Here is a 24,561-nt window from a genome sequence, read left to right as displayed (position 1 = left end):
GCCTACTATTCCCAGGTCAGGGAATGACTCTTCACCATAGTGCCTTCCTGGTGCTATGGGACAGTCAGGGTGTATTCTGTTCCAGTCAAGCGCAGCATGATACCAGGTCTCGGTTTGAAGTATCTTGTCTTCCAACTCAGAACCTAGTTCTGCAGCATTATATGCTTGTCCTTGGTCAGACGTGGTCCAATCTACATTGTACCGTAGTCATCTGCTAGTCCATTCTAACATTTGCTGCCATGTTAGATCATATATTTGTCGATCCATAAGCCCCTGTGCTTGAGTTTTGGACGAACTCGGGTGGGTCATAGGAGGGGCTTCTACTGGGAGGGTTGCTGGGCTCATCCTCCTGGAGCCATTGTTCGATGACCATCCCGGTTCTGGTCCAGGGATCTGCCCTGTTGTCGTGATTGGGCAGGTAGCCGATGATCTGGTATCTGGAGAATATTGTATATCCTGCATACCAGTCATCGTTCCACTGCCATACGCCCCAGAAGTATCGGCAGTACTCATCACAGATCTCCAGGGCATCTTCACATCTCCAGATCCAGGGCCATAGTCCTCTGGGAGGGAGGAACCCTCCATCATATCCATTGGGTAAGAACCCTCCTTCAGGGGCAAGGAAGGGTTCAAGCTCGTCAGGGGGTTTTGCTCCCTCATACTCGATTGTGGCCAGGGCTCTGAGACGGCGACAGATGGGGCAGTTGCAGTAGGGGTATGGATGGGGAGGGGTCTGTTCAAGCTCCCTCGGGACACGGTTCGGGAGGATGACAGGGTCTGGAAAGGGTTGGTCTCCGGCAAACCAATCGAGAATCCTGTCCCCCTCGGGGGTGTCTCCTGGAAAGATGACCCACTGACCCTCATTAATCGGGGATCCTGGGTGGGTGTAGTACTCTGGGAGCTTGTCATTATTACTGTAGGAGTACTCTGTGAATATGACGTCATTGGTTCCATCTCCAGCGGCGTCGTTAGTGTACATTTCTGAGATATGGGCAAAGCGAGGCTCTGCAAAATCTCTGAGGTCGGCGATGGTGATAATCATTCAGGGTAGGATTTCGGACTCAGGGTGGGGGGAAGGCCAAACAAAGTCTGACTCATGGACGGACTTGTCGTCCCACCAGGACAGGGGTCCTTCAACTCTGTAGGTTCCATCGGGGGTGTATGACGTGGGAGAGGTTGGAGCGTCATACCACTCCGGCTTGGGAGATTCATCTCTTCAATGTCCTCCTGTGTCAGGTACTCCCCATACTTCCCCTCATTCCCGGGCAGGGAGGAACAGGTTTTCACCTTCTTCAAAGGTGGTTCTTCGCCTGGTTCATCCATGGATGATTTGGTTGAATGTGTCAATGTAGAACCCACTCATTCCCCTTCGATAGAGATGCTCTCCATCGTCATCGAACCCTGGGATGGCTGCTGATAACTCTGTGGAGGAGATTGCTGACTCCCAGGAGTCATTGTCGTCACCCCAGGTCATGGCATCCCAGGACCCATCTGTATTGGTCCAATACTCGGTGGTGAACCTTGGGTCGACTCGGTCGTCTCCATCGTCTGGAGGGATGCTGAGTCGTCCGAGGTCTTCTTCCTGAAGGGATTCTTTGCCTTCACCATCTCGCTGATCCTCACCCTGAAGCTTGAGTGTGGGGGCTCAGTCTTCTCTGTTGGGTAAGGGGTGTCGAAGTGTGTCTCACTCCCCCCTTGGCTGTGGTGTGAGGGACTGGAGCCAGATGGTGCTTGTTGTTCATGAGGTTCCTGTTGATGAGCCATTGAGTCCATGTACTGTCCCTCTTCTGGGGGTTGGTGCTCTTTGGCATTGGGTTGGTCAGAGGATATGGAGAACTGCGACTGCAGTTACTAGTGTCAAAATACTGAAGGTACTTCCGAAGATAATGGCGGTGCGGTCTGAGGGGATGAGCAGCATAAAGTTTGTTGTATCACAACGAATGTTTATGATCTCAGGGTATGGTGGGTGCCATTTTAAATAACGGGCTGAAGGTTTCTTTTTTCTTTGGAAGTATAACAGTGACTGCCTTGAAACGGTACAGTTACCATTGACAATGGTAAGGGTAGTAAGGGCAAGCTTCGGCTAATTGTTAAGCACTAACTCGAACCTTCGCCAAAGCTGATCTCTATCCTGTCACTCGCATTCAGTGATTCAGTGTTAGAGAGGCATTGGTAGATTGCAAGAAGTTAGGCGTCACTTTATAGCAAAAGCAAGGAGCTTGTAAGAGTTAGGAGTATATAACCTTAGCCGAAGCTGGGGTCTAAGGCCACAGTGTAGGCTAGCTTAAATACATGTTAGGCTCATACTAAGAGTAGTGTCTACAAGGGCGCATGCCATGAGAAGTGCATCTTTCAATGAATGAGGAGTGAGGACACTAAAAGAAGTGTACTCCTGACGAATGAGAGTAAAGGGCACATATCACCTGTATCTGCACAGGACTCCGTCTGAATGGGCTGCATCCCACAGACCACCCTTGACTGGCGGTCGACTCTTGTCCAACTACTAAGAAGCATGATGCCATCAAGAGAAGCATGATGGCACATGTGGGTCGTTGGTCACCTGAGGGCAGCAGTGATGAACTGGGGTGACGACAACTGGGTAAGCAGGTAAGGAATGTGCTGGCGGAATATCATGGGTCTGAGAGATAAGATAGGCAGGTCCGGGGTTCCAAGGGATAAGGATAAGATAAGATAAGGAAAATAGGGGTAAAGTCATAATAGATGCACCTGGGTACATTGAAAGTTGGAGACTTCGTAAACATGGGAATTTCTTTCCGCATCGTCCATTTTAATGGGAAAGGCCAGGTTCAACTTTGTCTTGATTCTGTTGCCATAATTGACTGACGAAGCAGTGAGGTAGGTCTTAACGTGAAACTCATCTACTTCAGCTCACTCTTCTGCAGGCAATGAATACCATTGTTCGTGAACAAGGTCATGGTCGACTTAAGGATGGACATCCTCCCAAGAAACGCAGGATGTCCTTAGAACTAGATGTAAATGAGGACCTTGACATATAAGTACATATGGATCCATTACCTTATTGAATCACATCTATTGAAGAAGCGGACCATGCATTGAAAGTCACCCAGATATGTTCGCATTCATCTGTTATGATTGCAGAACCGTTAGTATCACCGGAAGGAAAGAACGGACTGTTACAGTCAGATCCTGATATGGTGGACCATGTCTATTCTAATTATGATACGATCAGAACATTCAGAGAGAAACTACCCTCACTTACTGTCGGCACTCGGTTGTCAATTGGTATGAAACAGATATCATGTGTGTTCAGACCTTGGATGAGATACTCAACAGGTTAAAGAATGGCTGCAGTACTTCGAAAATATGTGAACGAACAGCCTCACACTGCGGGCCACTTGACAAGCCTGAACAGTGATACGGTGTAAAAATGGCATCTATCATGGGTAGAAGGATTTTAACCATAACGCTGTGAGAAACTTTAACATCCTATCCATCCTGATCACGAATGCACGCACCCCTCTGTTGCGACAAGCGACCCTATATGCTGTTGGTTGATCATATGCATATTCATTTGCCTGTTGCTGGCTGACAATAAGTGACCCTATATGTCAGCGGTTGATTGTATGCGTATTCAATAGCTTGATGCTGCCCAACCCGCAGATAACCAATGCCAAATTGAACAGATGGATAAAGGTGGTCAAGCGGGAGATGGAATGGTTACCACCTGAGATGCCAACTGAAGCCCGCCTGGTTTTGACTTCTGAGGGTATAGGTCATCTGTGTTCAATGATTGTTAAAGACAGTCTGGTGAGTACCCTGTGGATACCCATATTACGATATGCTAATACCATGATGCCTTCCAAGTGGACCCGATGCATCAAGACCAGTTTGTTCTACAGCAAATCAGCCACAGAGCCTCACACCATACCTGTTGCATTGTCAAAGTGCAAAAACAGATCTGTCATCACCGATGATTTCAACACTCGCCAATGGGTGCGAGATGCCCACCAGAACACATACAAGCGGGCGCTCAGTCACGCTACCATCTCGTACACAGACCAGTCAGACGAAGCATTGGAGCTGTTCTTTTGTCCATTGCAGCAGGTCAGGAACTTACAGGATTTTAATAACATGAAAAATCCTCACCTGTCTGCGCTCGTTGAACTGGAGGACACATGGTACAGAAACATGTTGGTCTTGAAGACGGTCAAGGATAAGGTTGTGGACTTGGAACCAGACGCGAAAGAGATGAAACTTTTTGAAGAGGTGATAAGCAAGTAAGCCAGCTGATACTCGTAAAGAAGCCGTACTGATGATTCAATGTCAGGTTCTGTCTGGATTACATCGCGAGATGGAAATCGAACAAGGTGCGAAGCTGATGACTGCAGATGACACATACAGGCTAACCAATTTAGGGAGGGTCTGACTATAACCTTGTAAAGCTTCAATATATCAACTTTTTCTTATCATTATATCGCCGAAAGGAGAACTAGGCGTAGTCTTAACAGAATAGCATAATGTAGTCAAATTTATCACTATACCTGAAATGCGATGTGTAGCCCACAACGGATCTTGACATAACGATCTAATGTTACACCTCAAGTTAAATGTACAGCAGACACAACATTCAAGTGTGTAAACGAAGCGGAATCTGGTGTTGCCTGACAAGCCACTTTGTTGATACTCACATGTAAGTCCAGCCGCACCATGCCTCAAATTCACATGTATCACAGACACCGGATCAATCAGTGTGGCATGTATTTGCAGCAGAACTTGCCGCCTTTCGGCTATCCTAATTACTTTTATGCATTGCGCATCCCTAACCCTGAGCATCAAAACCTCCAAGGTAAGATCAGAATTCTCCTTAATTCTGTGATAATTTGCAATACTGTATGAGGGACGACATAGGATCATGACCACTAATATCATGCCTTAGCAGTGACATACATGTCTACCAAATCGAAAATTTTCCTCACAAATGCATGGCAATTTGTCAGTTACATGGAATCTCTGGAAAAGGTATTGCTCTTTACACTCTACTGTATTCCGATGCTTATCACCTCAAAGAGAGTAATTGCAGCAGAATGAAAGGTGGAGAGCATAGAGGGCAAGCTTGATCTTGCGATGTTGATGTATAGTCAGGTGAGCCCTTACACAATCACAGACACCATAACAATGGTCCTTATCATAATTCATTTGCAGGTTTTGGCTCAGTATGAGCAGGCCGAGCAGTCCTTGGAGCAAACGCAGTCTGATCTGTTCCAAGCCAAAGTCGAACTTCATCGCGCATACCGCACTATGAACAGTTTACAAGTCAAGCTCAACGATTCGTTCAATATAAATCTGGTCATGTCGGACCTGGAGAATGAGCTTAAGTGCAGGATATGCAATAAATTTCTGCATAGAGCGTACAGGTATGTAGAGAGAAAACACCTATGACTGCATGCACTGCGACTGACAATCAGGGTACTAGTCTCTCATGTGGAGACACTTTCCACCCTTCCTGCCTGTGGTGCTTGTTCAAAGGTAGTACCCAGGAAGATAAAATCCTTGCCACAGACATCACACAAGATAGGGGACTTCAGGTTTCTGCGTTGACTTGTCCTGCATGCTCGACAGAGATCACTCGGAAACCCGAACGTAATTGCAAGATAGAAAAGCTCAGTCAGAGAGTTAGCAAGGAGACCAATGAATCGGATGGAGCAGATTATCGGTGGGATTTATTGTTTGCATCCGCACAAACTTAGGGACTTCTTCGCCTATGCTTCGTACCAATGGTTGTCATATAGGATGTGCTCAGTGAAGCCAGGAACAATTTCAACAGACAGTCAGTTTATACAGGAAAATTGTTTACATCAAGGACAAATGGGTATGGGTCGACCAATCAAAATGACACAAAACTCATACACAGACAGGTTCTACCATTTGCGTTACCATATACTTGTATTGTCACCCATCCTGGATAGGTAACGAATGTCTTTATTGCCCCACCAACAACCGGAGATTCTCCTCGACTGATTACATCTGCATCCAACATGGTGAACATATTAATACGCATGTGGTGCTGATCGGCAACCATGGCTTCTATCTTATCTCAGAGAGAATGCCAATGACTACCATCGAATATTGTAGATGTAATATAGAGATTGACAAGTATGGACGTGAGCTTGGCATTGGAACGCAAACTCGCCAATACCATCAACACGTCGTCCAATCGCAATGTAACTTTCAAATCAGTGAGACTGCGACACGTTGACAGTATCAGTTTCGTGTCTTCTTCACAATGGTGGTCTAACACATAGCAGTGAGATAGTGCTATATGGTGTAGTAAAGACCTAAGACATGCACCATACACGTAACACAGATCAAGATAAGTCATACTACGTCCTACCTCTGACAACAGGCACAGAGCGGACTCATGAGATTGTGGCTGGATGTAAAGACAAACCTGATGTAGGTCAAGAAATCTAGATGATACAATCTCCATAACCTGGGCATTGTCAATAAGTGGTGTAAACATCTTAACAGTGCCCTTGTCAGTGTCATCGTAGGGAGGAGCAGTTTGCTGGTATGGCGAATCATAGTAATATGTAAAGGAGGTGAGGGAAGAGCTCTCCTCTGAGAGGGGTACCAGTGACCGCAGCACATCCACAATATCGGGATGTTGGATACAGTGGTAGGACATCACTCGTTCTCCAATGTGCAACATCTTCAACTTTGGAGAACAATTTAAGAGTGCTGGTATCCACACATCATCATATTTGCAAGTGCATATTATGATATGATGGAAGCGTTCCACGAGTCGGCACAGTACAAGTGCGAGAGACGAGCATAGATCGAGGTTGCTGATGATGAGGGTACTCAGGTTGAAATTAGAGTGAAAAAGACAAAGAAGGTCGGGCAAACAATCCACGTCATCCATGTTAATGGCATCCAGTTCGAATGTTCGAGCATATGGATGAAGATGAGGATGTTTCAGATATATCTTGATGCTGAAACCGGCCCTCCACCCTCTGCGAACTGAAATGCGGTGATATAAGCTATGAAGAGCCATGGTATGGAGTGCTTTATTGACCAGGGATAATCATTTCGCATCGAGGGCAGTGATACAAGACAGAAGAGCGATATGTTCCTGTACTTCATTGGGAAACTGACATTTGAATTGCGCAATTTCTGCATATTAATAAGTATATGTGCAGACAATAGAGACAGAACACATACCTTCATGCAGTGGAGCAGCCATAGAAAGCAAACAGTGCCTGAAAGCGAATGGAAGGGGATGATTAGACCGCCTCACATGCACCCTATCCCTCAATGCCCCTTTTATAAGAAATGGTACCCCTTAGCATTAACTGATCATGCTGGGTAGACAGAATATACCCTATGAGCGATGATATATATTTAAAAGAACGGCCTGTAATTTTAGCGTATAATCATATTGTCAACATAACATCATAAGTATGGTTCGAACATAAAAAGGATATAGGGATGAAGAAACACTAAAGGAAACAGAAGATAAAGGTGCAAAGAAGGCATCATCATAAGATGACACCCCACTTAATCAAACCGATGCATTCCCAACCTATGAGCCACCTTGATGGGAAAACCAATCTCTGGCACCTTGAAAATCTTCCAGATGTACACCACCAGTTCAATGACATCAGGCTCGGACACATGCCTAGCCGTATATGCAAAGACATCTATGTTCAACTTTTCGAGCTTGGTGAACCATGGATGATCCATGAAGACTGCAAAGAGTCGCCTCCAAGCAGCATTGGACTGATAACCATACTTCAACTGTATCATGAGTGTTAAGTCACGCAAAGTCGACGGGTTCCTATAGGACAATAGCGCATCGATAAGCAATGCAAGATGAGGGGAGTCCTGCCCCAATGTCAGCAACTCAAGCACAGAGTGTCCACTGAGATCAAGACTCATAGATGCAGCAAGGGGGGGCCCTACACTAGGATAAGCGAAACTAGTCCAACAGCGAACGGGTCAGACTCACAATTATTGGTCACAATATCCACAGATTGCAAAGTACTTCCTGAATGATCGACTAGGTCCTGCACATACTGGAATGATTTATGATCCACACGAATGTATAGATCGTGAAGACAACGGGTCATCAAGGCCACAAGGGATCTGAAGCATGGACTTTCAAATAGGTAATTAACACCATATTCTGTGACATAATAGAAAGTGCAGAGCAAGTGAGACTCCAACATGCTGCCAACAGCAGAAGACAACATGTCTGTGGTTGGTACTGACCCCTTGCTGAGGTTTGTAAATATGCAGCGATCAGGCACACCAACTTCCAACATGTCCAACCATGAAGACGAACGAAGAAGATGCAACAACATATCGTCATCATAAGAACATCCCTCCAAGTGAAGTCGACAAAACAGGGCAACTATAGGCGAGAGCGTGAGGACATGCTTGTTATTGAAGTGGATGGAGTGTATCGAGATAGTGAGGAGAGAGTAACCATGATCAACCAAAGAGATAAACATCGGCAGAGTACTCGAATCGCTCTCCATCCATCCCAGCAACTCAACGTGATGAACGGCCTTGAAAAGCTCATCATTCATGGACAAAATGTCACACCAAAGCTCTATGGGTCATGTCTTCCAGAGAATGGCTCAGTGGTAGAGAGACAGCTGTGGCACCTATCAGAAACATCGTGCCAACATAGAAAGGCGCTTCATGGTCAATCACATGGATACGCAGTATGTGTCACCAGGTTCGAGACTGCCCATGCATGCAAAAGCTGCGATGCAATCAATAATCTCCTGAGGGAAAGGTAGTTGTTGACTAGCACATCCATGTCAGTCAGGATTAAGGAGCGATAATAGGAAGACAACCTGTTGTGGATAATAGTCTCAGTATACACTGTAGTTCTAATCGGGCCATATGTTTTACCTAGGACACATATAAACATTAAGATTAAAAAACGAAGTGCAAAGGTTACTCATGGGATAGAACAGCCTCAAGATCGCAATCCCTACAGCAAGAATAGTGTCAGCTCCACCCGATTCAAAAGTTAAAGTCACCCTCACGAATCATCACTATCATTGCCATCCATAGACAAGACATAGATCACATCAAACAGCGTGAATGGACTCATCAAGGAAGGACGAGGGGGACCTCGATTCCTGAATTTCTCACTGCTTGATTCGGACTCTGACTCCAGTTCCAATACCAAGGACTCTGACTCATCCTTGGAGTGCCATTCGTCACTGGAAGACACGTCCCAAGAGGGCAACGCTAATTTGGGTACTGTCACTGTCGCAGTCGTATTAGTAGAGATGAGTATACTGGTCGTTGTGAAACCAAAATCTGTCAACAAAGCCTGGGATCCAGCAACTGCTGCTGCAGGCTCAGCGATGTTCATGAGTTAACTGTACTCAAGTAGCAATTAATATCACACAATGAGATGAAATAGATAGTGTACATATGAAGACAAAAGAGCCAGATGACTCGAGCAGCGAGAAATAGCTCAGGTGGTAGGGAGGGGGAGAGGGGGAGGCAAGGAGGGTGCCCCCATCATTAGCACACAGCATATAAAAGCAGTTGCTCATTGTCCGATCCGACATGACAGGGCTTCCATCTTCAATCCCAGCTTCAGGAGGTGCGGACTCAAGGCCAGTTACATGACAGGGGACAGAAAGACATCAGGTTGCGAATGCATACGAAATGATAATGGACACGATCAGCCAAAACCTTAACCCCATTAATACGATCACAGCCGATTGTGGTAATTTCAATCACTCACTTGTGATTTCTTTCTTTGGTGATCTGCCTTCGAGACTGCTTATGTTCTGCAGCAATGTCAAGAGCATTCTTCTTTTGAGGAGGTTCATTGTTTCGAACATTGTGTCACCTCATATCGGTTAACTTCATCTTTTTAGCAGACGCCGATGCAATCGCCATGCCAGATTGGGCCTGTTTTCTCTTACTCAATTGGGAGTGTGGGGATGCACTGCTATCGGCATTATTGTATGTTTCATACATCGTGTCAACAGCACCTAGAACGACGTCAAGTTCTGTAGTGCCTCCATTAACCACCATGCTACCATCTGGAATGTACAGTGCCAATGGATCTACATTCTTACATATTCGATTTAACTCTGCTTCTGCTGCCTTGCTCTCACAAGTAGTACCGATACATTTTACGGTCAGTAGATGCAAGATGTTCAACCATCTGTCTTCTTTTCTATAGTCTTCAGACTGTTGAGTACTCAACCGAGAAAACTTATAGTCTCTCAATATAATCAAACCGTCTAATGTTTTGACCCTCGAGATCATTACATAGGGTGCCTCAGTACCCTGACAGTTCTCGAGATTGACCACGATGTTCTCAAGCATCTGCCCTTGAGCTTTATGAGCTGTCATCATGAACACAGGCATCACAGGCACTTGACGACACTTAATTTGCAAACATTTATGTGAGTGGGGATGCCTGAATTGTAAATTGACCGTGTCTTGCAAAGCGACTGCTTGCGATTCTTGTAGCCCAGATAAAGGCTCCCCAGTCATTGATGGAATCTTGATTATGCAAGACAACACAATATGTCTTCCATCGTCATCTAAATGATAACGCACTTTTTCTAGTATGCGAGTTGCACCGTTCACAATACCACCCTCTACATCAAAATTCTGCATAATCATTACAGGCATTCCAATGACTAGTGGCAAAGCACCGAGACACCGACTAGTGGTTCCTGAAGTCAAGTCCTGAAGGTGAGTGCACAGGTCGCCATCGCCAATGCTTCTGCCTCAATGCATGTCATCTGCATAATAATAATGAAGCTTCCTTCCTGTTCTAGCTGCAAAAGCCTCTGTAGCTCTTCGATTAAATGCATCCTTCACTGCATTTTCTGATACAATCAGCGGTGAAGCCAACCATTCTTTGCTTGTCCAATCAGGTCGAACCCTATCCGCTATTCTACTATTCAGCATTTGAAAATCGCTCATAGTGCACTGGCCCACTCTTAGTCAATTTAGTAACTCTACAAAACTTGCATTTTTATCACCTTCTTGCCTCATGACCTGGTGAAGAATGATGACAGTATCTACGGACAACCACAAGAGTCGACCCTGTATCATTGTCAGTGCACTATCTGTACCTCTAGTACGATCCACTTGAGCAAACAACTTACTATCTCTGACAGGAGGAAGCTGCGCAAAATTGCCAGCAAATATTATGTTTATGCCTCCGAAAGCAGATGAATCTTCTTTGGCCACGCACAGAGCATTCAAGATTTGGACTAACAGCTTCGTACCCACCATCGATACCTTGTCAACAAATAAATAGTCAATGCCCTGCCACATGGACAGCAAGTCGCATTTAGACTTCGACTGGTTACATCATCAACCACGTTGATTTAGCAGCAGAGTGGAATGCAACGTCATATCCAAAATATTCCTGGCAGCAACTCCAGTGTAGGACAACAGCCTGAATCTTCACTCCTGATTGCGACACTGAAAGAAGTCATGCAGTGCACTAATGACATGCAATTTGCCCGTACCGCCCGGCCCACCTAAAAACATGTGAAGGGGCTTTCCACTGGGTTTTAACAAATGTTCTGCAATGATACGAAAAGCGCGACTCTGTTTGGCATTCAAAGTCCAGTTCTCAATCGCCGCATTGATGTTCACGGACTTCTCAATAACCGCAGCTGGTATGTCTTGTCTCAGAGACAGTGTGTAAGTAATTCCTGAAACAAACGCTTCTCTAAATGCTGTTCCATCGTTAATGGTAGCCTTTTTAGCCTTACCAGCAGTAGACTTGTTCTTTTGCTTGCTTCCAGACTCACCATCCATGGTCGCTTTTTTCGACTCCATTCATCTATCTTCGTATTCTTGAAACCACAGAGATTCCATCTGGTCAGATTCGTCAGTCACCATTATCTCAGACTGAGTCGATGTTTCACACTTATGCATGCCAGGCTTAACAGCAAACATCCCTAACCCCTCTGCCTGTTCCATACACCTAGAAACATTGCCATTAGAATACAATACTTTGTCTGACCACGCCTGTTCTAAGCTCTGTAAATGGTGAAGAATCGCTTCCTCAGTGTCTCTGTCACCTCCAAAGTCATCATCATCTCGTGAAGATTCCCCTTGGCTGAATGCAGATGCAGAAGACTTTCTCAGGTGACAAGCGGCGAAGTGATCATCTCTGCTGTCCTTACATTCATGCATTATTTGCATATTATTTATCACCTTCAATACCTCTGGACCTGCCATCTTAATAAATTCAGAGAATGCAGTTTCCCAGGTCTGACCGACATCATGCAAATCCCCGGCAGAAACCCAAGGCTTAAACAATAACAGCATTAGCCTGCAGTACCTCGGATACAAATCCTTTCGATCCCAATGGGGTATGGCAGGACCCAATGGAATGGGCACATGATGCTTACCAGGTTGGCACACCAACTGGAAATGCATGCTGCAGTCATTGTGCCCACGCACAAATTTGAACTTCGGCCGTTTTATGTGTCTATCCTGTAACATGATCTCTGCAGAAGTCCAATCACCATCCGTGATTGATTCTAGTGGTATGTTTCCATCATTGCCATCATCTGATTCAGCATCACTATCATCATCTTCTTCAATGACAGGCCTACATTGTATCCTAGATATGTGCTCTTTCCTCACTCGAGCCATGTAATCCCATACACTTACATCCTTTAAAGCAGGCCCTTGCATCACATAGTCAGAAACATGAGATCCTCGTGCCATGAGCCATCCAAAGTCATCTAACTCTACAAGAACCTCCTCGTCTGCCAGAACAACATCATCGACTTGGACAGCATTGTTATAGTCCTCCTCTGTGTCAGTATCATCATTTTCATGGTCTGGCATCAAATCATCTTCACCTTCTTCTCCTGTAACACTCTGGTTCAACATGCTGTGGACAGCCTGCATACCAGTATTTGAATCAGGTACACCTCACTGAGACGTACCAACCAATTCCTCAGGGCCAGCATCTACAGCATCGCCTGGTTCCTCTACTGCCGGATGATCTTTTGCAATTGGAGATACACCCTTTAAAGGCTTGCATTCTGGGGAGGGCATCTGTTTTTTGATATACGACTCGAAACTCGTCCAATACAACCCCTGAAATTCATGACTGGTGAAGTGATCCTCGTATTCCATAAGGTATGATGAAACCTGCTGTGCAGACAGTTCCTGATGCGACAACATTGCATAGGCACATCTCTGAAGCAACCGTTTTGCTCTGACGGTTATCTCATCTTCAAGCAGGTCATATTCACCAAGTTTCTTAACGGACAGCTCTAATGCAGCATACGTGACATGTGTCTTCAGTTGAGACTTGGTAATGTAATTGGTGACATAATACAGAACAGCTTTAGCAGAAGCTCTGGAACCAATAAATTTTATGTCCATGTTACATTGAACTGCACAAAGAATGGTCTCGTTGAAATTATTGACCAGCCCGTCCAAGCACCACAGGCAGAGCTCACCCTTTTCATAATCGAAATAAGTTTCCAGGTTAATGTTATCTGCATCAAGGTCGAATCGACATACTTTTGGGAGCGGGTAAGGACAATACTTATAGCACGTCTTAGCATGTTTGTGCACTTGACAATCAATGACAAGATTATGAAGATCTTGCTGAACCAGAGGCAGATCAGGTTTACCATCCATGATTCCAACATCATCTCTGCATACAGATGCAGCATGGAATCCATCTGACAATACGGTGTCACATTCCATAGGCAAATCCGGTATATAGTTACTCAAACTATCATCCAGATAACGGAACAATCGATCCTTAAATTCATCGTCGCCCGCCTCCAATATTCGCTCCTTGATCTCATTAGGATCAAGTCCTCCTACCAGCCACACCAGCATATGGCAATGCAATGTTCCATGACCCTGCACCTCAACACACCCATAGTATGCTTTTGTGATCCCTAACACACCCTCTTTGAGATGAAACTCATCCGGCGAATATCCCAAAATACACTTTATGAATGCCTTCATGTACAGATTGAAGAATCGGGTGGCAATAGCAGGATTCTTGGCCACCAAAATACTCTGATCCTGAAATTGAGGTATATCCCCAGGCAACAAACAATTTACATCAATGTCCTCTCCCCCAAGAAATTTAACAATGGGATTATAAACATCAGCTGGATTTATCGTGATATAAAAACTAGGTGGACCTTGGTCCATCATCAAACCATGAATCTCATTATGCATGACAGTTCGAGATGAACTAGAACCGGTGACATAAGTGGTGACTGCTCAGATCTCCTTCATCAATTCAAGAGCCTGTTGTTCATCATCACTGTTGGCTGTAGTGAGATCGCCTCTGGATACCTGTTCCATGACCACATGCAAAGCAGCTGCTGAAACCTGAGCAAAATGGTGAGCTACTGATGGGAAACTCGACTTTTTTACTTTAAGACTTGTGTGTAGTAACATAGACCGGTGCTGGAGCATGGTGAATGCAGAGAATTGGAAGGAATGATGGCGCTGGAACCGTGTATCGTTCAATAAGAAATAATGTTTTACATGAGCCTTTAACAATATCAGCTTAACACGAGAATGATCCTCCATCCCCCCTCTGCCATACAGAAAAAGCGTCAGATACATCATAGGAAACAAAACTGGATTATAAAACTCTTCAGCTGGTACCAGATCATGAGGAAGTTCAATGTACCCACCACCTTTCCTCTTTATATGATGCACAGCCACTGCCCGAAGGTTGTTAGAAGACACACCACCATCCACATCCGTTATGACAATGTTCTCGAAAGGCACATTGTCTGATGGCATTGGACTGGTATCTGATATTCAATCAGAACCCATAGGTGCTTCATATCTTGATGTCAATGAATCTCCTGCAATGGACAGTAAGACATGCTGAATAGATATAGGAAGAATGGGATTCTCATCTAATTCACGTAGTACATCCTCATTGAACATGATGTCCGAATAAAGAGGATTGTGCTGTTTCAGCCACTTTAATGCACATCTAACTCGTGCTCCACTCACTGCAAGCAGTTTAGCATGATCTCTTAGCCATGAATCGCTCAGCTTCTCAGAACCGACAAACAAGATGCAAATCAGTGATGAGCCTAAACTTCCGTGGCAATGGCAAAAACCAAAACTCTAGAGGAGTTCATGGCAAATGGCGCGTAGCGGCAATAAAGGCTTTGTTGTTGTGCAAGTGTTTCAGTGCACCTCCATGTGATGAATTCCTCAAGAATGCAAGTATACACTGCGACTTTTCAGTCAGCGAAGTAGTACCCTTAATGATTGAGTACTAGAAAATGTTGGCTGTAAGCTGGGAAGGGTCTCGATAGACGAGAAGGAACAGAATCCGGTATAACTGGGAATACTGGCAAACCATGAACGAAGTGATGGCAATTTAACTAGTAAAAGCCATGGGCGATGTTGATGGAATTAGAGAAAATGCTGTCAAAGAGAAATACCGTTGGCAAGATAACAAATACCGTGATGGCAATAAACAAAGACTGTAGTCGAGAAATGAGAAACTGGCGGTAAAACAAAGATAAGATGAACTGGCGATGATATGAGGGGGAACTAGTGACGGCAAAATGATGGCTGGGACTGGGCTGGACTGATACTGAAACTATACTGAGGTTAACGATGGCAAAATGAAACTAATACTAATCCTGAGTCTACACGGAGACTATCCTATACTGAAACTGACGGCAAGATACCAAATACCATGACTGATGATCCTATACTGAAGCTGTTGACCGAAATTCCATGACAGATGCTACTGGTGGCAATAACGATCCTAATCTGAGTCCACATGGGGACGTAACGATCCTGAACTGAGCTGGGTAAAACGATGGTGACGTAGAAGGTGAAAACTGATGAAAATGATCCTGGCTGGTGAAAGTGAAATGATACTGGCAGATTAAAAGATAAAAGCGAGTTGTGGACACCAAATTCCATGTATTGGCACAATATGAGCATACACCAATACCGTTAGAAGAAAAGCCGTGACAGAGAGTATAACTTGGAGTGACTATGTTGTTATTGTCTATCTCCTAGCAAGTACAAGTGATAATGGTGGTCGATAATGTGGATGATAGCTAGTGTCCAGTAACTTCTGTCTAGCAACTCCCTATTTTCCGTGGTGTATACTAGCTTTTATACTACAAGTCCAGAATAAATTTAGAATACTTGAAGCGAGTCCTTAGTAAGTCCGTAGTACATAGATTAGTAAGAAATGATACCAAACACATGTTCCCAAGGTTCTAAAGTAACAGCATCCATATGGTTTTACTGTGTACTGTGGTTCGAAAGTAACAGCACCCATATGGCTTTACCGCATATAGATGAAGTGATTAGCAAGAATGCCACTGATCTCCGGAATTTTGAGCTGCTGTGTTGCTGCGGCAAAGTACATTGAAGCAAGTGTACTGAAGTAGATGCTTGTGGCAATCTCTTGGTGGTATAACAGCCTTAGTAAAGACTGAGGAAAGGTCACAGCATTAGAGCTGATGCCATGGAATTGCTATTTGTGCTGCGGAATTGTGGCTGTGCTGCGGAATTGCGGCTGTGCTAGGCAATCAGATGAGATTCTAATTCCATGAGATCAACAATCAGGTGCCTGGCGGAATTAATGAAAGAAGACTGGTGGACTTAATGAAAGGGGTGCGTAATTGATGTGGGGTACAAGTGGGGAAGGATAATTGGCAGCATTAAGCAATATTGCCAGGATTGAAATAGTAGGTTTGTGTGGTGGCTGGGGAATTAGCTATCTGGTAAAATCCACGAATTCTGAGCGTACAGAGCCTGGAGGCTCATCATCAGTGAAGTTATTTCTTCTATGGAAGGTGGAAGACTTGTAGCAATGTGTGACAGTCATTGAGGGTATACGATCACATGTCCTTTTACTCCCTTCTGTAAATCGGCGGATTCAATGTCCAGGTCATCAGCCTTCAACTGGAAGATATAGCATTTCGATCGACACAGTGCTATCATACTCTCTTCAATAATTGTCAAATCACTAAGCTCAGGAGGAATTTCTCCAATAAATAATTTGTTGGCAAGGCTGAATTTTGGTACTTCCTTACATTTCACCTACTTATGACAACCTGAACAGATAGATAGACAAAGACACATCTCCATTTTCCGCAATTTGAATTCCATGACGATCTAGCTGTAGACCAGCAAGAGGACCGTGTTGAAAAGGGAGTGGCACAGAAGTGCCAGACCATGTTAGGACATCCCCTGCTCTTGAATTGTCCGACACACTTAAACAACTTAAGTCATGCTCATCTGCCCACACATCTTTAATTTCCTGTACCGGTCGATTCTCTGCACATACCGCACATGTACGACAACGAAGTGCTTCACTCCCGGTTTCTTCCATGAACTCATGAAGAATCTTCTCTTTAACATCAGATGACATGATCTGTGGCCACACATTCCATATATTTTCCACCTTGTTATTAAACTCATCAAGTTCAGTAGCATGTTGTTCTAAGCGCTTGGCAGCACAGGCCCTGATGTATTCTTCCTGCCACTTACCTTTTCTCAAAGTGGTGATATATCCATGTATTATCTTCCGACATCCGTGGCGAGTATCGACCTTTCCAGAAAGTCCATGTGAGCTGATCAACCACTTACAAGCACGATGGCTCATCCGATCCACCAGCATGTCAATCGACAGTAAGTACTCGTCCATCCATTTAACCCTGGTCCTATTATGTGTGCCAACATCTATTGCTTCATGAGCACCAACAGCATTCAACATGCACACACCTTCTCTGAAATGCTCCTGCACTTTAGCCTTTAAGACCTTGGTGGTGTCTGACTTTGACATAGGAATTGCATGCATTCTTGCCACTGCAAGCACATAGGGCCCCAGCAAATCCTTTACTATGTCCAGATGTGACAGAGAATGTTTGATTCTACTCATGAAATCGTTTAAAAACTCAACTACATGCTGACAGGATGATGCACCTGTGTACCCGATCGACCATACAATATGCATGAAAATTTCCGTTGGCAGATGAGCAACCCTAGTAGAATACAACTGTACAAATCGGAGGCATTCTAAAGATAGGGACTTCGGGGAAGTACATGATGCAGAAAGGCGATGGCACTGTATTTCTACATGGGGCACCCTTGAGCCGTGAATGTGCTGCACATGCTTGGAATGGTGAAGAGGCTCTGTGCATGCCAAGCTAGAAATGCACTAGCGTATATAACACTAACACACCCACACTCACACTCACACACACACAAACCCTCAGTAGTTCGGGGGTGATGTACGATACAAGCACACAATAGCAGTAGTATTGAAATAATCCTTGCACGTTACAATATAATATAGTGCGCTTAGCAATATAATAATCTTCTAAGTCCAAATGCTTTTGGAACAGGAGGTGAGCGACAGAATCGCTCGGCCTCAAGGCAAAAGTATTATTTCGCAAGCCTCCAAATGTTCTACAAGAACGTATAACCCTCAAAATACGTCGCGCGCAACACACAAGTGTCCACAACATTTCACAATACACTTAACACGACTTAAAGCCTTGCACTCCAAGCAGAAAACACTTCAAAACCCGTTCGTAGATCCACAGGGTTCTAACCTATGCGATCCAGAGATACACAAACACAGAAAACACATCCACAAGCCACAGGGTTTGAACCTATGCCACTTGGGAATGAACCAAAAAAACCTCAGAGATTACTGACAAGCCAAAGGGTTCGAACCTCTGCCACTTGCAATAACTCGGAATTCACAAACAAGTTCCAAAAAAAACACAAATGCACATTCAAGTTATCACAATACAATATTCTCTAAGTAGAGCGCAATCAATTACTGTACTTTACTTGAACAAATCAAGCGTGCTCGAGCAAGGTGTGCCTCGCGAGCTCTCAAAGTGTTCAAAATAATTCTAAGTTCAATAATACTCTCTCACTCGAAGCTTCAAATAAAATCCTTTCATCGTACACTAAGCACGCTGCTTCATAGTACAACTGCGGGGGTCTGAAAACTTGCTAACTACCTGTAACTACCACTCTTATATTTACCATTAACTATATGAAATGTAAATACTGAAAATAGACAATGCTCCACCTCGGACTCCCTTCTCTTGTGTGCCGCGTCAGCCATAGTGATAGTAATCATTATTTTACTCAGCACTCCGTGTCGGTGCGCATGCTACCGCTGTTTTCTCCACTTGGCAAGACCTAGCCTCGTCGTGCCATGTGGCATGTGTCTTCTTATTGGCTCTGTGGATTTAATTACAGTGCCATGCAACTTATCTAGTGAGCGAGTTTTATTTTATTGGTTGCCGCGCAACCATTTCTAGTTTAATATTTCATATGGGCAGCGGGTTTTATTTCTCTCTGGCCGAGAACTCCTTAGAGTATCCGGACTTGTTGATTCTTCGTTCAGGATGACGTTTCTCGGTGATTGCCAGATCAGCAGGGTTCGCGCGTCATAGATCAATGTAGCACAAAGCACCTTCAATATATTATCTTCAGTGAATTTAATTGAGTGATACACTGCAGAGGAGGGCACAGTGTGTGTGTATAAGCACTGAGACTGCACACTTAAATGACACAAGTGTGCCGTTCTAAGTCTAAGCCATGCACTCTACTCATATTATTTTTATTATAGTGCTTTCTGCCTCAGTGTGTAGCACTCTATGCCTTACATGCACTCTAATATTATTCACGGGGCACACACATGTTTGCATTCCTAGAATTCGCAAAATTACATGTGTGAATGCGTTGCACGCGTGTCAACGGAAGCAATCGCCCAGCAAAAGGTGTCGTAGAATCATCAAACGGATAGCATCCAAACCATCTTTAGCACGAACAGACAGTCCATGCTCTCGGGCTATATCATATAATCGAGCTGGATCACAATCAAACAAAGATACAGCTGACCCCTGACCCATGTGACCAAGTAACAGAACACTGAGTTCATTGACCGCTGGCATAGACGAGTCACCCGATGTGCCTGAGACGACATGCTCTGAATCCTCCTGAGTGGTGGTATCGACGTTATTGCATAAGCCTGTGCCATCGGCCATACATGAAGCAGTATTATGTCTGTCGACAGGATCATCTGCTGGGGATACAGAAGGTTCCCCAATGACACGATCCATCAAGGACATGATAGGATCGCCCTGAGCTGATCCTACACATGTGCCAGCCTTGTTGCGATGTTCCTGCTCATCACAACCTGACTCGACAAGGATGGAGCAAGGAGTGCTCTGTTCCATCTCAAGATCTGGGTGCGACCTGTCTTCTGTTGTGGGAGTTCACACAGACCCTTCAACACACAAATCGTTTGAGCCAGGAACATCGGAATCAAGCAATGCACTCACCTCCTCCAGAATGGGTATTAAATATATCCTCATATGCCCTGACAATATCGTCACCAACCAACAGATCCCATTCAGCTGTTTCCACTATATCCAAATCAACCACTAGAGTAGCAAATCCATGCGCACCATTAACCAGGATGCTTGACTGGTACACTGCCATTTCCTGTGGTTTGATAGAAGCCAAGAGCCGAGAAGCAATCACTGAATGAGATTCTTTGCAATAAGAGACTCAAGTGATGGAAAGACCGGTCAGAGAAACAAATTCCATATCTGATGTGCTGAACAAACATGCAAGACCCTACGGAAGGATCACTATCTCAGGACATCGGAGCATCAAATTATTAAACCTCAGCCGATCCAAAGCCGATTATGACCAATGGAAACTACTGCTCAGGAGTATATTCATAATATCGCTGATTTCCTATGCTGATATACTATCTATGTTTGTTGTTCTAACATTATATTCATGCTACAGCGACCAATAGTTCAATACCACACATGTAAAGCATCCTTCTGTCAACCTTCACTCAAGACCGATAATATCAGCAATACAATCTGTTTCCGATTCTGCATCGATGGTAGTGCAGCCTGCCAATAACACCGATAAGAGTTCACAACAGACCCCCCCAAACAGTTCAAAAACATACCAGATCTGTGACTACGCTCGTCATCCGTACATCCGATGCTGCTCGCAACGATGGACATCCCCTCTTATTGAATCAGTCAATAATGCCATCGCAACGATCGAGGAGAAACACACTGTCTTGAATGCCAAAGAAGGGCGTGAACACGTTAAAACTTGATGAAGGACAAGGTGGCATAACAGACAATTTGCGAATGGTCTTCTTCATCTGCTGACGTGGAACTAACACACGGATAGATTCCAGCAAAGTGCTAAACGACTCCCTCTGAACAGAAGCGACAAAGTAATGTATCACCTTTTAAATTGAACAGCTAATTGATGCGAACAGTAAAATCACATACCTTGAATGATACTAGACACAAAGAACCACCCACTGTATCCTCCGCAAGGGAACCCATGACGACCGACCGCCCAGTATATGACCTGATATCAATAGGGTCAAGAGCATATCATCTGGTCGTCATGATGTACTCCTGTCAATGCTCTGCAGGCATGATGTAATTCCTAGTAGCAGCATCCATGTCAGAAGTCGACTGAAAATAATCAGACATGATAAAAATCAAAAACTAAATTAGGACTCACCTTTGGCTTGAACATCCGTGATGTCGTTCTCAGCTCCGCAGCCCCTGATTCACAAATAATAATCATATCATTGGGAACACCAGAAGTCTTAAGATGCTGCACATGCTGAAGCACCGAAATCCCAACGTCCCAGTCCTCTTGAAAAGGCGTACCTCGAGGACAAGTGAAATGCAGTACCCATTTCAGTTTGGCCAACAGCTTGGGATTAGCCACGTGATAATCACCAACACCTGACAACTTGTTGAGCCGAGCAGCGCTACTCGCAACCACAACAAAAGTGAATACACCTGGAGTGGGCAAATTCAGCCTACGTCCACCACTATCCTGAGGGTCCTGCAAAGATGGATAGTCAACATTGTCAATACGTTGCCATACCAGGACATCTTTCAGTCAGTTACATCTGACATAAGCATCGGTATGAAGAAGAGCATCTCATTGAAAGCCCAAACCAAAGGTATCAGTCATGATGGAAAGACAAGAAAGAGAGCGCACGCAAAGAATAGATAAGCGAGCCAATCCAGTAGACAGACAGGGGGAGGGGGAAAAACATGGAGGTCATCGACCTAGTCCCAAGATTGCTGCAAACTGTAATCATACATAACTCTGCATAAATTATACAGCGTAACCTATGAATCGCGATGAGGGTAGTAAAACTCGGCCAGAAAATCAAGACAACTGAGGGGTACATCAGAAACGAGTGTATCAACCCAAGATAAACAGTGTCCAAAAAACAAATGCTCCACAACAGAACTCCTGTACTCCTCAGGCCCGTCTCCATCAGACATCTCGAGGCAATGAGCTTTCGCAATGTCCACCAGCTCAGCCAAGGGCATCCTCTCAAACTCGGCATTCACTATCCTGAGCAAGTAAGATGGCTCGTCAGTGAAGGACACATAATGCAGGCGGTCAAGTCAGTGCTGAGCTCCCACAACAGTCGATCATCTCTTGTTGCGATTGACGTGAGGAGCAAATACACATGAATAACAGGACAATGCAGAAGGGCTAACCTGCTCTATGACACCTGAAGAGACAACGGACGCAACACAGAACACATGAGGAAAAACCCGTGAGCTCTTGCAGACCTGCACATAGTCACGGCAAAGCGTGCCTCTTCCTCCTGCGCAGAGTCCTGCCAGTATATGCTCCATGATCTGCTCATGATACAGTTCATGACCTGCACATGTGGTGTTAATGACCAACCCATGGCCAAACAGATTGTGGACCATGACATCATTGGATGCAAGCGGAATGAACTGAGCTGACACAGGGTTACAAAGGCTATGGTATATATCCATTAACCTATGTAAACGTGTTCGATGCCCAGAGGCATCTAGGAAAGACAGCTTGAGGTAATAAAAGAAAACGATTGAAACAAACATACAAGAATGGTCGGTGGCATACGACGCCAGCTGAGAAAACCAATCAAAACCAAGAACAATATCTGTTGACAGATCCTCCTCAATTACGAATGAAAGTGAACACTGATGAACGAAGAGTTCCGTATTGACGGTGACAGAAATTGGCATACGACCAGGAACATGCACAATGGGAGAATGCCAAGAGATGGGTGACTGAAGACATATCAAATAGGGGTATCACTCCTGTTCGATGATGCAGGTGGGGTTCGCCATAAACAGGAGTACAGGCATTGCACCCATCACCAAAACCTGAGCCATGTGATCTTGGTCAGACCGATACCATTGCCTGTGATCAAGTCGCCCTGACCTGATCTGGGCAATCTTTATGGATCTTGGCCACCAACCACAGGTGTCCCAGACCTTTGACCCCCATATCGTCTGTTCTGGGTACAATCAGAGTGCAATCAGGGCACTTCTGTGGTGTTCTATGCATTCTGCTACGGTCTCGATCGGTATTGCGAGGCTTACTCGCTCGAGTAAGAAAGGCCAGATCTGATAGGAACTGACAGCTCACAGATGGGTAGACATATTGCCGCACACCCTCAGGTTCTCTTGCAGTTGACGTCGCCAATGTATTAGAAAGTAATTTATTAACACAGCGAAATTTTAGACAGTACACTGAGTTATGAGCAGAGAAAGATGAAAGCATCAGATAAGCATACAGGTAAGCAGCAAGCAGAGCAAGAGCGTTAAAGGGAGCAAACGAGTCATACAGCAGTCCATGCACCAGTGAGAGAAGCAAAGTCGGACAGAAACAGGGCCAAGTACCATAGTTGAAGCTAAGTAGAGTCGGAGATTAGCACAATGTCACTAGACTATACGAGCACAACTCACCTCTGAACCATCAAGGCATCACATTGGATTCGTTATCGCCAAGTTCTTCATCAGCAGCTGCAGCCACAGCCACTCGTTCTTTGATGCGTGCTTCGTGGTTCCTCTTCATTATCGATTCATCATCATCATCATCAACTTCTTCTTGGTCCTCATCAGTCTTGGGTTTCAAGATCTCGCTATAAAGAGACAATGTTGTAAACCAGAATTGATGAAGGAGTGGAGACGTACATAGTGTAGAATTCAACAGTTTCTTGTGCCCATGTATCGCCATTTTCATTGATCGAATCCAGGAAAACTCTTGATAACTTGTGGTTATACTGTTCGAGGTTGAAGCCGTCACTCTGATCCCCCCATGTAGTGCAAGACGATAATGCGAATCATGCCTAGCATAGCGAATGAGGATCATATTGATAACAGATCAAAAATGTACCTGTACAGCAGCATATACAATCATTTCCTCCGACGCGGTCTTGAGGTTCAGCTTTCCTTTGACAGTGCTGTGTAAGTCAGATGCGTCGTGTTCTGCATTCCCTAGAAAAATTGCACGGAATGACTAGAAAGGCTTTAGTACCAGTTACAAATTAAGTGAGGAGCTCAAACCCGAATGCAAGTATGGCCTCGAAAGAGACCCTTACGAGGATCAGAAGGATCGACAAGCCCTGAATCATACAGATACGATGGAAGGTATCGTGTTGTTACCTTGGTCTGCAGCTTAACCATCATTGCACTATTA

At 44.7% G+C, this 24,561-nt stretch overlaps 11 protein-coding genes across 11 annotated transcripts; 1 reads left to right on the top strand and 10 right to left on the bottom strand.

The window, feature by feature from the left end:
- Positions 1-3,624: 3,624 nt before the first annotated feature.
- Positions 3,625-5,729, top strand: EV420DRAFT_1482086 (uncharacterized protein; the record flags this gene model as incomplete). Its single annotated transcript, XM_060469851.1, has 8 exons — positions 3,625-3,789; positions 3,847-4,259; positions 4,310-4,349; positions 4,732-4,828; positions 4,922-5,001; positions 5,074-5,124; positions 5,185-5,396; positions 5,456-5,729. The coding sequence occupies 8 exons, from the start codon at positions 3,625-3,627 to the stop codon at positions 5,727-5,729; spliced, it is 1,332 nt and encodes a 443-aa protein (XP_060328121.1).
- A 1,810-nt stretch (positions 5,730-7,539) lies between these two features.
- Positions 7,540-8,573, bottom strand: EV420DRAFT_1645633 (uncharacterized protein; the record flags this gene model as incomplete). The annotated part of the gene is made up of 2 exons (XM_060477803.1): positions 7,540-7,940; positions 7,991-8,573. 2 exons carry the CDS (start codon positions 8,571-8,573, stop codon positions 7,540-7,542), a joined length of 984 nt encoding a protein of 327 aa, XP_060328120.1.
- Positions 8,574-10,155: 1,582 nt separating this feature from the next.
- On the bottom strand, positions 10,156-10,377 carry EV420DRAFT_1237176 (uncharacterized protein; the record flags this gene model as incomplete). Its single annotated transcript, XM_060466596.1, has 1 exon — positions 10,156-10,377. A coding segment is annotated over one exon (222 nt), but the record flags the coding sequence as incomplete, so codon positions are not given.
- Positions 10,378-10,440: 63 nt separating this feature from the next.
- EV420DRAFT_1242221 (uncharacterized protein) lies at positions 10,441-10,689 on the bottom strand (the record flags this gene model as incomplete). The annotated part of the gene is made up of 1 exon (XM_060466646.1): positions 10,441-10,689. A coding segment is annotated over one exon (249 nt), but the record flags the coding sequence as incomplete, so codon positions are not given.
- A 72-nt stretch (positions 10,690-10,761) lies between these two features.
- Positions 10,762-11,274, bottom strand: EV420DRAFT_1273710 (uncharacterized protein; the record flags this gene model as incomplete). Its single annotated transcript, XM_060467780.1, has 2 exons — positions 10,762-10,930; positions 10,994-11,274. The coding sequence occupies 2 exons, from the start codon at positions 11,272-11,274 to the stop codon at positions 10,762-10,764; spliced, it is 450 nt and encodes a 149-aa protein (XP_060328117.1).
- A 195-nt stretch (positions 11,275-11,469) lies between these two features.
- Positions 11,470-11,637, bottom strand: EV420DRAFT_1239330 (uncharacterized protein; the record flags this gene model as incomplete). The annotated part of the gene is made up of 1 exon (XM_060466617.1): positions 11,470-11,637. A coding segment is annotated over one exon (168 nt), but the record flags the coding sequence as incomplete, so codon positions are not given.
- Positions 11,638-12,159: 522 nt separating this feature from the next.
- On the bottom strand, positions 12,160-12,381 carry EV420DRAFT_1244913 (uncharacterized protein; the record flags this gene model as incomplete). Its single annotated transcript, XM_060466674.1, has 1 exon — positions 12,160-12,381. A coding segment is annotated over one exon (222 nt), but the record flags the coding sequence as incomplete, so codon positions are not given.
- A 288-nt stretch (positions 12,382-12,669) lies between these two features.
- EV420DRAFT_1246074 (uncharacterized protein) lies at positions 12,670-13,998 on the bottom strand (the record flags this gene model as incomplete). Its single annotated transcript, XM_060466691.1, has 2 exons — positions 12,670-12,869; positions 13,035-13,998. Coding segments are annotated over 2 exons (1,164 nt in total), but the record flags the coding sequence as incomplete, so codon positions are not given.
- A 525-nt stretch (positions 13,999-14,523) lies between these two features.
- EV420DRAFT_1244352 (uncharacterized protein) lies at positions 14,524-15,087 on the bottom strand (the record flags this gene model as incomplete). The annotated part of the gene is given in 2 exon segments (XM_060466666.1): positions 14,524-14,807; positions 14,826-15,087. Coding segments are annotated over 2 exon segments (546 nt in total), but the record flags the coding sequence as incomplete, so codon positions are not given.
- Positions 15,088-16,863: 1,776 nt separating this feature from the next.
- EV420DRAFT_1482083 (uncharacterized protein) lies at positions 16,864-17,827 on the bottom strand (the record flags this gene model as incomplete). Its single annotated transcript, XM_060469850.1, has 5 exons — positions 16,864-17,082; positions 17,330-17,507; positions 17,533-17,593; positions 17,632-17,724; positions 17,767-17,827. 5 exons carry the CDS (start codon positions 17,825-17,827, stop codon positions 16,864-16,866), a joined length of 612 nt encoding a protein of 203 aa, XP_060328112.1.
- A 1,933-nt stretch (positions 17,828-19,760) lies between these two features.
- EV420DRAFT_1482082 (uncharacterized protein) lies at positions 19,761-22,807 on the bottom strand (the record flags this gene model as incomplete). The annotated part of the gene is made up of 10 exons (XM_060469849.1): positions 19,761-20,272; positions 20,352-20,453; positions 20,478-20,552; positions 20,999-21,061; positions 21,112-21,216; positions 21,336-21,417; positions 21,577-21,620; positions 21,729-21,909; positions 22,263-22,434; positions 22,659-22,807. 10 exons carry the CDS (start codon positions 22,805-22,807, stop codon positions 19,761-19,763), a joined length of 1,485 nt encoding a protein of 494 aa, XP_060328111.1.
- Between the last annotated feature and the right edge of the window lie 1,754 nt (positions 22,808-24,561).

This window comes from Desarmillaria tabescens (genome assembly GCF_030435595.1).
Source record: "Desarmillaria tabescens strain CCBAS 213 chromosome Unknown EV420scaffold_30, whole genome shotgun sequence".
NCBI lineage: Eukaryota > Fungi > Basidiomycota > Agaricomycetes > Agaricales > Physalacriaceae > Desarmillaria > Desarmillaria tabescens.
The sequence above is the reverse complement of the archived record's forward strand: the minus strand, read 5'-3'. Positions and strand labels throughout refer to the sequence as shown.